Genomic DNA, 16656 nt, shown 5'->3' with positions numbered 1-16656 from the left:
AGCCACTTGCAGTCTGCCTAGGAACACAAAGAAAAATGTGAGACGACTTATGAGCAGATTCACTTTAAAAAAATATTCCCCTTTGGTAGGATTTGGTTGATATTGCAAAATGCAATGGAAAAACAAATAAGGTGATTTATCCAGCTTCTGCCCTAGGCACTGTTCTAACAGTCTTTCTCTTCAGTGACCTCATTCACTCACAACTTCAGCTCTTGCCTCTATGCATATATGACTTTGCAGTCTTGTTCTAGCTTTAATGTGTTTTTTTTTTCAAAACTTCAAAAGTACTGTGAGTAACATCACTATCCGGATGATTCATCTGTCCCTGGAAGTCAGCATCCCCAAAGTTAAATTCACTGCATTCTTCCCATTTCCTCACATATGCTCAACCAGTTACCATTCAATAAAACACATATCCAGTATCAACTATGTCTAGCAAATGCTGGGCTAAATGCAGACTCTCCTAATTCTATTAATGATTCCACCATTCTTCCAGTTACTGAGGCTGAAACCCTAACCGTTTTGGAATGTTCCTTTTCCCTGTGCCTCCCTCCAGTACACCTATACACATGCAAGAGCTTATGTGTATGTGTACACACACACACACACACACATATACCTTGTTGCCAAATCCTGGGATGTCATTTTTGCAATTTATCTTTAAAGAATTTCTGTGAATTCTCACAACGCATAACTGAGACACTTATTACTGCTTCTCTAGATTATTGCAATGTCATATCAGTTGCTTTCCTGGCAAAATCTATAGGCCTCAATTCATCCTCCTCCACACTGCTACTGGATTTATCTTTCTACAAAGCATGTTTTGCTCATTTGCCTGAAACCTTTAGTGCTCCCCATTGCTGTCTAACGTTCCTGGAAAGAACTCTGATCATATCACTCATCTGTTCAGAAAATAGCAGTGCCTCTGTTTCCTAATAAATTGGATCCAAATACCTAAGTCTGACACTTAATCTCCTCTACAGTATGACCCTCATCTACCCTTTTGGCCTTAACTTCCACTACCACCTACACATAACTAAGTTTCCAATGATCTCTGGCAACTTCCTTTGCCTCAACACATCATATGCTTTACAAAATGATATTGTGTTAAATCTCCCTCCTGTCCCCACTTATTACTGTCAACCCTCAAAACCTATCAAATGTATGTGATGTTTGACATCTGGGGAAAAAGGCTAATCCTTCAACATCTAATACTACTACCTTTGTAGAATCATCCTTGATCAATCCAACCAGTTTTCATTTATCAATCTTAAAACTATTTATTTTAAAGAGAAAGTATCTTTTCCCTAAGATGGCTAACAATCCACATGTACATTGTAAAAAAATATTTAAAAATGTAGAAATCAGGAGGGAGGGGAAAGGAGGAAAGGAAAAAGAGAATGTCATTATGTCCTTAGAATTATATTTACAAACAATATTAAATCTTTTAAAAACTAATTAAAAATTGAAACAAATTTTTAAAATGTAGAAATCATAAAGAAAATGTAAACCCTCTGAAAGCTGTGCACACTGTTAATACATTTGCTTTCTATTCTCCCAGCCCTCTCTGACCCCAGACATAAATGTATGCATACATGTAAACGTACACACAATTCAGATCTTATTATTTATACTGCTTTTATACCTGCTATTTCTCATTTGCTGTATCATGAGTACTTCTCATGCTATTGCATGATCTTCTGCAAAATGATATAATAGCCACATAATCTTGATTTATTGTGTCATCAGTTATTAAATTTATCCCTTCTGTGAATATTTAAATTAGTCACAATTTTATAACATTATCTTCAAATGTTATAATTGACAACTTTGTCATTTGGTTACATTCATACATAATTCATAGAAATTGAATAGTTAACTCAAAAGGTAAACCAAATTTTAAGACTTTTTGATAAATGGTACCACATTGCCCTCAAAAAGTCACTGTATTTTTCTTCTCAACAAAAATGTGTGAGAATGCCCATTTTCCTGTACAATGACCATTACTAGGTACTTTTTAATATCATAGCAATTTGAACCTAATTCAATTATTCTGCATAATATTACAGTTGCTTTATATGTGTACTACTACCAAATTTTACCCTAATAGGAATCTAGATTTTAATACCTGCAGCAGCTATCATGAGGTTTTATGCATATTAGGTGTTTAGGAAATATTTGCTGAGTTAAATCAGGGCCATAGAGAAGGCCTTCCATGTTCTCGTGGTAGCCTATCCACTACTATTCTGTAGTAGTTTCCATATGCAAAGTAGAGTTACACAACTAAAGAAAATGAAATAGGAAGACGCCACAGCATTGACTAGCCAAGTCCAATCCCACTCTATCTGATAACAAATACTGTAACTTCTAATTCAATCACTCAGATCCTTTTAACTTCCAAGTTTTAACAACAGCTACTTGGAAAAGTAGCTACATGTGTGGTGTAGGTACAAACTCCCAGTTGCTTCCCCTCACTAAAAGTAAACTAGCTCGGATATTTTTAGGTACAAAAGGGAAAGTTGGTTTGGAGACCTTCCGGAGGAGTCTGGAATAAGTTAATGTATGGCTTGTTTTCTTGCAGCAGTGCATTTGTTCGGCCTGACTTGGCAGTTGCAACCAGTTGAAGGACAGCTCTACGAAAATGGAGTTAGCAAAGGGAACAGAGGCACTGAGTCCATGGATACTACTTACTCTCCAATTGGAGGAAAAGTTTCCGATAAATCAGAGAAAAAAGGTACAGTGACCAAAATGATTGATTGATTATTGATTACTTTTCTTCTAATTTGGTCAATAGGATCATACCTGGGATGGCGTCACTTGACATTAAATTTCATGATCACTTAAAGGATGTATTCTATATGGACAGGATAAATACATGTAAATATCTCAGGAAAGCAAACTTCCCTTTTCTCCAGTGCCTTGAATATAAACCAATAAACTTTCCAAATATGTTGACAATTTTGAAAATAAATATTTACAGATTTAAAGTATCAGTACAATGGAAATTGCTTTTTACATATAACTACCCTAAAGCAACATGGGATTTTGATTAAGTTCTTTGTGACCAAGCCCAGCATTTTTATATAACATTTTTACAAACGGAATAGAGAAATCTCTAATGTTTACAATAAGAAAAGCTCTTTCCACTTGATGTCAGGGCAAATATTTATGTCAAAATGGGAGAACATGAATTTTTTCTTTTGTGGAATATGAATTCTTCCTAGTTGGGGAAAAGAAAAACATCACTTTGAGTCCTGAATTGTTAAATTTAACCAGTGTAAGATATTTACAATAAATGTCACAATACCAACACTCCCAATATCATATTCATATTGAGTGATCTACATTGTATATACAAGCATTCTAAATAGCAGTAAGTTTGTGCTATGATTTCTCTTGAAATAGCATTCAGCACAAAGTGACTTAAACTATGTAAAATTTCAGAAAGTCAATTCAAAAAGTGGAAATAGAGAACAAAATGTATAGCTACCACTATCCTAAGTATTTTTAGGAGATCAAAAAATGTATTATGATTTACTTATTTATTTATTATTTATTAATGACCTAAATCCTATCTCCAGGAAGCTGAACAAGTTTTAGGGGTAGTAAGAAGATTTATTTTTGTTTCATTAGTTGCAACTAAGATACTTTATTTTATAGATGTTTTTATTACTATTCTTCACTTGTCTTTGTTAATTCCTTTTTGGGGAACTTATTTATGGATTTTTTGGTCTTTGTTTTTGAAAAAACAACTTTACTTTGGCCCATGCTTCAGTAAAACCTAACGCTTAGGTTTCTGAAAAATAGTATATTTTGTTCTAGTTTTTAGTTTTCATGATGCAATTTGCTTTGCATCCTCAATTAGTAATACTTGGTTCTTACCTGAGCTAATCATTGTCAGGTGTTTCATTGTTACTTTGGGAGACAGGGTAGGGTGGGTGGTAGAAGTACAGGGGTCAATGGTGGCAGAGGAGACTCTAATACACTCAGATTTTCTCCTTACTTCTCTTACTTGCTTTTTCTCCCTTACTTTCTCTCCTATTATGTATGAAGTGACAAGAATTGCTGTTTGACATTGTCTGTGTAGGGATTTCTTGCAATTTACACTGGAAATATGAATTATCTATTTGAGGAAAGTGAAACATGTTAAGAGAAGGTCATAATGTAATTGTCATGAGTATATTTAATTTTGTATTTAATTCAGATCAGTTATAATTCATTTCCATGGAGTAGGTTGATGATGATGGCTAAAATTTGTTAAACAGTTACTTATGTGCCAAGAATTATTCCAGACAGTACATGGTTTATATATTGAAGGTACCATGGTGGCCCCCATTTTCTAAATGAGAAACAGAAAGGTTGAATAACTTTCCCAAGATCACAGAGCTAGAAACTGGTAATCTGAGTATAGTGCCTAGTCTCATGACTTCTATACTATACTGAAATCTGTATGTGAAACATATATGAAAAAAAACAAAAGATATTTTATACAATGGAAGCAAATCTCCAGAGTCTATTCATGACAGATTTTTAGAGAAAATCTATTTACCTGTATTTTAATGTGTTGTGACAGTTTTCATAAATGAAAAATGTTTTAAATTTCTGCTCAATTATATCAACAAACAGGGAAAGTGATTTCAATTTAATACTTTATTAAGAAAAATCATTATGAGTTGATGCAATATACACCAAGTTGTTACCTTAAAATGACTTTTTATGGAAGCTTGAATAAAACCTTAACTGTAAATGCTTATCATGGTTCTGCTATATTAGGTCTTTAGTACCTATTACTTCCCAAGTAAAAGCACAGCTTTTTTTATATTGTCGTGTGCAGACTAAACCAAACCATGAAGAAGATATAATACAATAGGATATTTTTAAATGGTCAGCTGTATCCTTCTATGATTTTCTAGATAACGCATACCCTTTAAATACAGTCCTAGAAGCTTGCCTTGATGCTGTATTGCTAAAAGATGAAACTGACAACCAGATCATTCTTTTTTTTTTAACTTTTATTTAATGAATATAAATTTCCAAAGTACGACTTATGGATTACAATGGCTTCCCCCCCATACCGTCCCTCCCACCCGCAACCCTCCCCTTTCCCACTCCCTCTCCCCTTCCATTCACATCAAGATTCATTTTCGATTATCTTAATATACAGAAGATCAGCTTAGTATACATTAAGTAAGGATTTCAACAGTTTGCTCCCACACAGAAACATAAAGTGAAAAATAATAGATTATTTTTTTTAAATGATGATGAAATCAGATCAGATCTATTGTCATGTTTAATCCCAGTGAGAGTCAAGTTGGGAATTGATAATTTCTTTTTTTTTTTTACAGAAGATCAGTTTAGTATGCATTAAGTAAAGATTTCAACAGTTTGCACCCCCATAGAAACACAAAGTGAAATATATTGTTTGAGTACTCGTTATAGTATTAAATCTCAATGCACAGCACATTAAGGACAGAGATCCTACATGAGGAGTAAGTGCACAGTGACTCCTGTTGTTGACTTTACCAATTGACACTCCTGTCTATGGCATCAGTAATCTTTTTTTACATTGTTCTTTAGTCTCCAAGAGGATTTAGCATTGTAGCACTTGGCTTCAAATACTGACTGTGTCATTTAGTGACTCTACAACCTCAAGTAATTGAGACAACCTAGCTGAACCTGTATCCTTATCTGTATTATAAGGATAATAATAATATTGCCTATCTCATATGGCTGTAATGAAGAATAAATGAGAAAATTGATGCATATAGCATAGTCCATGGCACATTGTTTAATTTGGCAATAATTACTATTGAATCCAAAGACTGAAAAATTATCTTGAGTTTTCTAAAATTCACTGATGTCCAATTGGGTCCCACAGATCCTGATTTCAACCTGTTATTAACTTTTCTATGAGTAATGGCCTTCTTGGGATTTAAATGATTCCTTTCTTTAAAGTTTGTTCCCTCTCCATTTACCAATTTACCGACTATTATTTGGAAATTATCATCATATGATAGATAAATACATCATTTTTAATAAATTAAATTCAATTGACATTTTGAGCTTTGATTATTGTTTATAGCCCTTGTCTCTACTGTTGAAGAACAGTGGTTATTTTCTTACTATTTGTTGAATTCCTTACTTAGTGGAGGGTTAAGCTTATGATTATAAAATAAACTGAAATTATGTCATTGTAAAAATCAAAGAATAAGAGAGGAAGGAGAGCAGAAGTGTGGACGGGAGGAAGGGTAGGGTGGGAAGTACCACTATGCTCCTAAGTCTGTATATATGGAATACATGAAATTTGTATACTTCATATAAATAAAAAATTTTAAGAAAATAATGTCAACTGGAATCAGATGCCCATTAACAGTCATTATATGTATCTGCTTCTTCTTGGAAGATAAAATTCTCTCAACTTTTAGTTATCTAAATGAAAGAAAAAAGAATATTTGGTTATAGCTATTTGGTATCCTAAAATGTTTAAGTCCACTCTAGCGTTTAACACGTAAGAATTGAAGACAACTGCAAGCTGAAATTTACCAGAAGCAAATCCAAGTTGTCTGTGCTAAGTAAACTCGGAGTTAAAGGTGTTGTACTAGAACAGCCCAGAACTACCTTAGTAGCTGACAAACTAACGGTAACTCTTTTTGTTTAATCAGCAAACATTGTATAACAACTACTTTAAACAGAGCAGGGGACATGAACAAATAAAAGACTTTACACCTAGACCTGAGTCATGTAAGATCCATTCATAAAATTAAATATAACTACCCTGTAATTTAGCAACAATTACAGGATATTAAAATGCTAAAGAGTATCAAATACAACATCTTTTTTTAAAAGATTTTATTTATTTATTTGAAAGACACAGTTACAGAGAGGAAGAAGCAGAGATAGAGAAAGAAGTCTTCATTCCACTGGTTCACTCCACAGATGGCCACAAAGAGAAGCCAGAAGCTTATTCTGGGTCTACCATGCAGGTGCAGGGGTCCAAGCACTTGGGCCATCTTCTACTGCTTTCGCAGGCCATAACAAAGAGCTGGATCAGAAGTGGAGCAGCCAGGACTCAAACCGGTGCCCATATGGGATGCCAGTGCTGCAGGTAGCGGCTTTACCCACTATGCCACAGTGCTGGCATAAGATGAAGATGAGGTCCAGAAAAGTAGAGATTGCCCAGAGAACTGTGACTAGAAGAGAGGACACCTTGTCCTACATTTCATGTATCTTGTCTATTATTATAATAGTGTAGCAAAAACTAAATCTATAAATTGCTAAAGAGGTTTTCAATAAGGTTTTCAATAAGGTTTTGCCCAAAGCAAAAATGAGCAAGTTAGGAAATTAATTTTATTCAGGCTATCATAATAAGGAAGTTTTTCATAGGAAGGAGTAGGTAAGTTACATATGGGATCAAATGTGGGTGGGAGTGTTTCGCAGTCAGGGGACAACACAGTCAGCAGGCAGTCCAGGAAATGTGTATGTCTTGTCTGGCTAGTTTCAAAGGAACAAACAGTTCTAATCTCAGCTGATTGTTGTTTTTAATAGAAATGCAATCATTGCATTTTTAAAATTTATTTGAAAGTCAGAGGGAGGGAGAAAGGGAGGGAAAGAGAGAGAGAGAGAGAGAGGCAGACACAAAGAGATCTTCCACCCACTGATTTACTCCCCAGATGGCCACAAAGACCCGATCTGGGCCCATCAAAAGCCGGGATCCTGGAGCTTCTTCCAGGTCTACCATGTAAGCTGAGAGGCTCAAGTATTTGAGCCATCTTCTGCTGCTTTCCCAGGTGCATTAGTAGGGAGCTAGATCAGAAATGGAGCAGCCTGGACTCAAACCAGTGTCCATATGGTATACCAGTATCACAGGTGGTAGCTTTACCAGCTATGCCACAGCGTAGGCCCCTAGCTAATTATTTATGAGACAAAGAAAGGGAAATCAGAGGATGTAAATATGGTGTTTCAGCAGGTTAAGGCAAGAGTTCTGGAAAAGGTCTGTCACAGGTCTACTAGGTGGTCATGGGTGAGTCTCCTGGTAGTCATGAGAGAGAATGGTGAGAGAACCTTATCTAAGTTATATAGAGAAAAGTGTTTTGTGTATGTTTGTTCAAGGTTTTTTATTTTTGGAAGGGAATGATTTGGCTTTGTTTTTTGTTTGTAAATTTTGCTGTGAATCCTTTCCCAAAACACAAAATGGGAGGGAGAATTTTGGAAAACATAATGTTGAGAGAATATCCTAACCAACGTTGTTTTCTAAGATCATAGGGCTCAGGTAAATCCCAGGTTGTCAAGAGTGGTGTGAATAAAGGTGGAATTGGTGGAGTAGTCCAGGGTGCTCAGTCTTGCCAGTTGAATGCCAATATAGAACACAAGGAACAAAGAAGAATGGGTGGGTAGATAAGAACTAAAGGTAGCCTTTATCTCCTTTATACTTTTGTGTAAGGTTGGCCTTGGTGGAAAGTGGTCTTTCTTTGAGCTTCATCCTACAAGATCTCTGTCCACAAAGTAGAAGAGGGGAAATGACACTTTCTAGTCAGCATATGCTAACTCTAGGACCACGTAAACAACATCCAGCTGAAATATAAGACACCATTTGTAGCCTTGTCATGAGGCTGGTTTAGCCAAGACCAAACACTGTCATAGCTTCATCTTTCTGGGGTCCATTTCCTCATCTGGAAAATAAAAGAGTCGGGTTTCAACACTTGTGGGGCTGGGAAGGGGAGGTAGGGAGCAGAGAAATTGTTTTCATAGATTAAATACCCCCAAATTACAAATTTAGATAGAAAACAGATTAAAGTGAAGTTTCTCAAGACTGGAGAGAGAGATTCTTGTCAAACCTTCTACTCCCTTCCCGGTTGCTTTCTTGGCTTTCTGTTCTCTCAGCAGCTCCTATAGTTTTGATAAAAACAGAGGTGATCTAAGTAGGTCTAGCTTATTTCAAAGATCCCTTCCTTTTGTATGCCCTATGAACCAGTGAATTTGAATTCCACAGTTGAGGAAACCCATTAGGCAATCCAAGTAAATGTGGACTTGTCTTTGCACAAAGAATATACTCTGAGAAAGTGGTTTAAGTGTATGTCTGTAAAATTTGTTAACTGTATTTGCCATTAAAAGTACTTGCAGAGAATTCTGTTGTAATTCCTGTAATTAATTCCTAGTTTTCTGCCTTTTAAGTTTAGATTTTTGACATATGTATAACAATAACTGCCTGTACTTAGAGAGCATTTATAATTTCAAAATATTTTAATGTATTTCATCCACATAAAATAGCCATTGTTACTTCTGTTTTTGCAGTTGAAAAGGAAAATACCAGAAAGTTAAGTGACTTGTGTTGCATAATAGACGTAACTACAGAAAGGCCTGAGATTGCAGTCCAGTTTAAGAGTAGTAGGTGAATATTCTCCTTTAGACCTTTCTTTTTAAAAACATTTTCCTCAAGATAATTGTATAAGGTACAGCAATCTTCATTAAAGATTTAAATGCATACAGCTCAAAGAGTACCTTGCAAATCCTGTAGTTTGTACCAAAGATCTCCATTCAGCAAGCATTCTGCTCCTCCACGAAGCAACACACACACACACACACACACACAAATACACACACGTACTGTACCCCTGGGAATTGAAAATTAAACGACAGTGTAAAAATGCATATCTTCACTATCACCTTTCATTGGAATGGGTGTGTGTATGTGTGTTTTTTTTTTCTTTATCATACCTGTGGCATAGCTGCATTGGAGCAATTTATACAATGACAATTGTAGACACGGAATAACAGGTTGAATTATAAATTTACTTAGAATTGCACGTATGTTTATTTCCCTGACCCAGTAAATAGGTAAAGATTCATTTTTGGTACCAAACTAAAGAACCACACCAACCCCACCCAAGTAAGAACCACACCAACCCCAGTCAGGTAATCTTTGTGCATTCAGATGGAACACAGTCTTGCAGTATAATCCCATGGTTCTTCAGTACTGGTTCATAGGACGTGTGGATATTAAAATGCACTCAGCTACCCTTTGAGTCAATCCATAGTTTTGGTATCTTTTACTTAAAGGATATTATGGCCCAGGACATTGTAGTAGAATTGGGAATAATTCATATAAGCACAACAAACCACATGAATAAAATAGTAGTAATGCACTAACAAAGACAACATTGTTGGGAGCTTAGCATTATTATTTTTAAAGATTGATGGCAAATTACAGTAAATGTTTCCTATAATGCTATATAGATGTTTCTCTAACACAAGATTTTAGATGGCCCAGCTAGAGTGCTACAGCTTGTTTTCGACTATATTAAATCACTTTATCAATATACTTCAGTTTTACCAAAAGCTTTTCTAAAGCATACTGGAAGACCTGACTTCTAAAACTGATTTATGTAAAGGGCTCCCTAGGCTAAAAGGCAAACTTATTTATTGCATTAAAAATTCATGCTTAATGTTCTTGGTCATATATGTTTAATGTTTCATTCTTATTTCATTTTAATCCTATTTTATTTATTTTTTAAACTAGTGCATGTGTTCTCTGTGATGCCACAAGTAATGTATCTGTTTTGTCCCTCCAGCCTTGCAGTCTACATGAGACAGGAGCACTAAGTGCTGTGCTATGGAATGGTGTGTTTATTCTCCTGGACTAGTCCGTCCAAAGCCAGCAGATCTTCCCACAACATCCTTTTAACATTTTAGTATTTGGGGAGAAACCAGTTCACTTTAGAAATTTATCAGCCCTATGCATTTCTAATTCAGTTGAGTATCCATTTGTGTATTTCAGTCTATGATACTTTTGGAAGAAGTTCAGGTTACTTACTAGCTTATTTGTGAATTCAAAAGCCATTGTAGCTTATGTGAAATTTGCTTTAAAAATGAAGACCTAGTTTTACAGCATTTAATGCACACGCCTACATTTTATTTTGAAATTTTTGTAATCCTGTGTAAAAATTTAATCCATATCATTTCATGGCATCCATCTTTCTAATATTAATAGTTTTTTGTTTACTCCTAATTCTTCATGAAGATCCCATTTTCCCTTACTCATTTTGGGGAACTTTGCTCTTTCTATTATATATTCTATAAAGATTTCTTGGCCAGAACTGTACACAGATGTCATCTTCCTTTCTTGGTTCTGAGTGAAGGAAGAATAAAAGTTACAAGTTGGGTTGAAAGAAAAATTGATGCCTGAATACTTCAAACCCTCCATTAAAATAATCACAAGGGAAGAAAAATGAAAATCTTAGTATTCACAAAAATAGTAGTACATCAGCCAAGCTGTTATTTTAACTGTACAAAGTACTGTGGAAAGTTAACAAATGAAGCAGAAGACACAGGTTTTGCCCTTGAGAATGTTCCCGCTAAATAAGAGAGTTAGAAGAAATGTGCATGTATACCAGAGTACTTCACAAAGCTTGTGGTAAATGGAATTAAAATGTAAGTTTATTTTGGTTCAAAAAAACTTGAAATCCATACATGATTTTTTCATAATACACAATTTCCATGAGCTTGCTTTAAAGCTTTATTTATTTACATATTTATTTATTGAAAGGGAGAGTGTCAGAGAAGGTGACATACATACACACAGAGATGGTGGGTGGGGAGGAAGAGAGATTTTTCCATCCCCTGGTTCTCTCCCCAAATGGCTGCAACAGCCAGGCTAAAAGCCAGGAACCAGGAATTCCATCAGAGTCTCCAACATTGGTGGCAGGACCCATGAACTTGAGTCATCATCTGCTCCCTTTCCAGGCACATTAGCAGAAAGTTGGATAGGAAGCACAGGAGCCAGATCTTGAACCAGCACTCTGATATAGGAAGAAGGCATCTCAAATGGTGGCTTAACCCACTGCACTACAAACACTTACCCTTTCCCATGGATTTTTTTTGAAGACATCCCATATGCATGAACACATAATACATACACAATACAAAATAGCATGTAACCAGCAGTTGTAGAAATAGAAACAGACAGGTGATTGAGAGATGCAAAACAAAGAAGATGAAAAGATTAACATTTTTGTAGAACTAGTTTGACCTAGGCTTTGGGGAAGCAATCCAATCCCAGTGACCTTAAGGAATATATTATGGAGGAGAATGTCCTGGTAAGGGAGAAATATAGGTGGTGATAACCGAAGTGCTAAATGGATAATGGAGTAATACGGGTAGCAGTTGGAGACAGATTGGCAAGGAAGAAAGTTGCTAATGTAAATACACAAGAGGGCAACTGGGTTATTTTATTCTTTTTATTTCAAAAAGAAGAGAGGTTCGTGCTTGTTTAAAAACAAAGAATAAAAGGCCAATAGAGAGGGAGACATTGAAATATGCCGCAAAGAAAGAAGACTAGGAAAGAACCAAAGTCCAAACGCAGCAGGAAAGAAGAGGAGGAAGGAGCTTCAGAAATAAACGAGGACATCAAAAATTGTATGGCACACTGAATGTGAAAGAGACATTTTGATATTTCAGAAATAAGATGTGTGAACTCAGAGGACAAAAAAGTATTCAATAAATTATAACATTTGTTCTTGCTCTCTGCAATGAGTTTTATCTATGAAAAGTTTTAATCCTGAGGCCAGTGCTCTGACGTAGTGGGTAAAGCCACCACCTGCAGTGCCAGCGTCCCATATGGGCACCGATTCATGTCCCGACTGCCCCACTTCCAATCCAGCTCTCTGCTATGGCCTGAGAAAGCAGTGGAAGATGGCCCAAGTCCTTGGGTGCCTGCACCTGTGTGGGAGACCTGGCAGAAGCTCCAGGCTCCTGGCTAGAGATTGGCACAGCTCCAGCAGTTGCAGCCATCTGGGGGAGTGAACCAGCAGATGGGAGATTCATTCTCTCTCTCTCCCTCCCTCCCTCCCCCCATCCCTACCTCCCCCCCTCCCTTCCCCTCTCCCTCTTCCTTCCTCTGCCTCTCTGTAATTCTGCCTTTCAAATAAATAAGTAAATCTTATAAAAGAAAAAAATTTTAATCTCTTATTATTGAAGGTTTTCTGGATGCCTAAAGGTAGTTCTCAAAGGCTGTATTAATATAGCAGCTTATGACAGCTGGTGTCTATGTCGGCTGCTGCTGTTTTTGAAGGTACTGTACAAGCCCCTCATTACTTTATTAAATCATTCATTCCTTCATTCATCTTTAAGAGACAGATACAACTGGCATCTGCTGATTTGCTCTCCAGATGTCCATAACAGCCAGAGCTGGGTTGGCCAAAGCCTGGAAACAGGAACTCAGTCCAAGTCTCTTACACAGGTGGCAGGACCAAAGTAATTTAGCTACAACCTTCTGCCTCCCAGAGTGTGCATTAGTGGGAAACTGGAATAGAAAGCTGAGGCATCAGTACTCAAACCAGGCCTTCAGCAGCTTAGCCAGCATATTAATCACTAGGCAAAATTCCCACTCCCAGCACCCTCAATACTTTCAACTGTGTAATAGCTAAATCATCATATAATTGTTTTTATTAACTATGAAGTAAGTACATGTCAAGAATTTAGACAACTGTGAGTGTCCTGACCTCTGGAGCATATATTCTAAGATAAAAAATGGGGAAGCTCGATGCACTAAGTATGGCCAGTATTCCTGCCACCATCCCAAACTCCAGATGTTTATGATCATAACATATGTAATGATATCTAATATTGTATATCAAAAATATGTATCACTCCCAAGTAGTAACAATGTTAAATTCCAAAAGCACTATCCAGAGAACAGTTCTGCTTCTAGGTAACAGATAATGTTGTGTATCCACTTGGAAAAACATGAAAACTCTAGTGACAGTATATGATGGTTTGTGTGTAATGTGACAATGTCTTTTGGGGACTGACTTATTTCACTAAGCATATTGATTTTCAATTGCAACCATTTTGTTGCAAAGACAGGATTTCACTCTTTTTCATGGTTGAGTAGTATTCCATTGTGTATATATACCACATTTTCTTTTTTTTTTTTTTAGAAAACATTTATTTAATAAATATAAATTTTTGAAAGTACCACTTTTGGATTATAGTGGTTTTCCCCCCCATAACCTCCCTCCCACCCACAAACCATCCCATCTCCTACTCCTTCTCCCATCCCATTCTTCATTAAGATTCATTTTTAATTATCTTCATATACAGAAGATCAACTTAGTATATACTAAGTAAAGATTTCAACAGTTTGCACCCACACAGAAACACAAAGTATAAAGTACTGTTAGAAGATTATTTTTACTGTTAATTCTCATAGTACAACACATTAAGAACAGAGATCCTACATGGGCAGTAAGTGCACAGTGACTCCTGTTGTTGATTTAACAATTGACACTCTTATTTATGATGTCAGTAAACACTCGTGGCTCTTATGAGCTGCCAAGGCTATGGAAGCCTCTTGAGTTCACAGACTCTGACCTTATTTATACAAGGCCAAAATCAAAGTGGAAGTTCTCTCCTCCCTTCAGAGAAAGGTACCTCCTTCTTTGATGGCCTGTTCTTTATACTGGGATCTCACAGAGATCTTTCATTTAAGCCATTTTTTGCCACAGTGTCTTGGCTTTCCATGTCTGAGAAACTCTCATGGGCTTTTTAGCCAGATCCAAATGCTTTAAGGACTGATTCTGAGACCAGAGTGCTGTTTAAGGCATTTGCCATTCTATGAGTCTGCTGTGTATCATGCTTTCCATGTTGGGTCCTTCTCTCCTTTTAAATTCTATCTGTTATTAGCAGACACTAGTCTTATTTATGTGATCCCTTTGACACTTAATCCTATCGTTATGATCAATTGTGAACTTAAACTGATCACTTTAACTAGTAAGATGGCATTGGTACCTGCCAACTTAATGGGATTTAGAGTCCCATGGCACATTTCTAGCTTTACCCTGAGGGGTAAGTCCGAGTGAGTGTGTGCCGAACTGTACATCTCCTCTCTTTCTTATTCCCACTCTTTTTAACAGGGATCAATTTTCAGTTGAATTTAAACACCTAAGAGCAATTGTGTGTTAATTAAGGCATTCAACCAATGGTATTAAGTAAAAAAAGAAAATACTAAAAATAATAAAATAGTAAGCTGTTTCTCAACAGTCAGGACAAGGGCTGATCAAGTCATTGTTTCTCATAGTGTCAGTTTCACTTCGACAGGTTTCCTTTAGGTGCTCAGTTAGTTGTCACTGATCAGGGAGAACCTATGATATTTGTCCCTTTGGGACTGGGCTATTTTACTCAGCATGATGTTTTCCAGATTCCTCCATTTTGTTGCAAATGACCGGATTTCATTTTTTTTAACTGCTGTGTAGTATTCTATAGAGTACATATCCCATAATTTCTTTATCCAGTCTTCTGTTGATGGGCATTTAGGTTGATTCTATGTCTTAGCAATTGTGAATTGAGCTGCGATAAACATTGAGGTGCAGATAGCTCTTTTATTTGCCAATTTAATTTCCCTCAGGTAAATTTTGAGGAGTGGGATGGCTGGGTTGTGTGTTATGACTATATTCAGGTTTATTAGGAATCTCCAAACTGTCTTCCATAATGGCTTTACCAGTTTGCATTCCCACCAACAGTAGATTACCACATTTTCTTTATCCAATCATGAGTTGATGGGCATCTGGATTAATTCCGTATCTTAGCTATTGTGAATTGAGCTACAAAAAAATGGGGGTTCATATGCTGATGTCATTTCCTTTGGGTAAATTCACAAGAGTAGAATGGCTAGGTCATATGGTAGATCTATTTTTAGATTTCTGAGGAATCTCCATGCTGTCTTCCATAATCTTTGCACCAGTTTACATTCCTAACTACAGTTAGGACCTTTTTCTCTACATCCTCACCAACATTTATTAGTTTTGATTTTTGGATGATAGCCATTCTAACTGGGGTGAATTGAAACCTCACTGTGGTTTTTATTTGCTTTCTCCTGATGTCTAGATCTTCCTGAGCACTTTTTCATGTTTCTGTTGGCCATTTGATTTTCATCCTTTGAAAAATGCCTGTCCATGCCCTTTGCTCACTTCTAAGCTGGATTATTTGTTTTGTTGTTGTTGAGTCTCTTGAGCTCCTTATAGATCCTGGTTATTAATTGTTTATCAGTTGTATAGTCTGCAAATATTTTCTGTCGGTTGACTCTTCACTTTTCTGAGTACTTCCTTTGTATTATTTTCTTTTAAGAAGGTACTTTATTTCATGTTGACCCATGATTCTGAATACGTGTTTGAATATATAACGCTTTGATGATAAATTTGATTTTTATATCAATTCAAATTTTTACTAATTCAAAGAGATTGGTTACTCCATGTACCTCTGATAATCAGTATACAGAAACTTCTACCAAGATACTTTATATTATACTGTATAAGGTTGCATATAAACAGAGGAACCTTAAATTAGGAAACTAATTTTTGTGCATGCTACTTAATAAACAGTAGACCACACTAGAAGAGTTGTGCAACTTTAAGGATTTTTCGGGAATGTGGATATTTTTATGATGAACTTTAAAAATCCTTCTAAAAATATAATTATATTTTTAAAATGTGTCCAAAAACAGATATGCAGAATCAAAATGCAATTCAAAATAAACCGTTTAACTAGCATTTTTTTTTGACAGGCAGAGTTAGACAGAGAGAGAGAGAGAGAGAGAGAGAGAAAGGTCTTCCTTTTCCTTTGGTTCACCCCCCAAATGGCCACTAAGGCTGGCGTGCTGTGGCT

At 36.1% G+C, this 16656-nt stretch overlaps 1 protein-coding gene across 7 annotated transcripts in view; it reads left to right on the top strand.

The window, feature by feature from the left end:
• Positions 1-16656, top strand: part of TENM1 (teneurin transmembrane protein 1) — an 867710-nt gene that overhangs the window by 563187 nt on the left and 287867 nt on the right. For all 7 annotated transcript variants that reach the window (XM_051827786.2, XM_051827790.2, XM_051827788.2 and 4 more), the window contains one exon: positions 2582-2734. In XM_051827786.2, coding sequence (XP_051683746.1) covers positions 2582-2734 — 153 coding nt within the window. The remainder of the gene's footprint in view (positions 1-2581; positions 2735-16656) is intronic.

This window comes from Oryctolagus cuniculus, chromosome X (genome assembly GCF_964237555.1).
Source record: "Oryctolagus cuniculus chromosome X, mOryCun1.1, whole genome shotgun sequence".
NCBI lineage: Eukaryota > Metazoa > Chordata > Mammalia > Lagomorpha > Leporidae > Oryctolagus > Oryctolagus cuniculus.
Note: the sequence above shows the minus strand (reverse complement) of the source record. Positions and strands in the feature narration are given on the sequence as shown.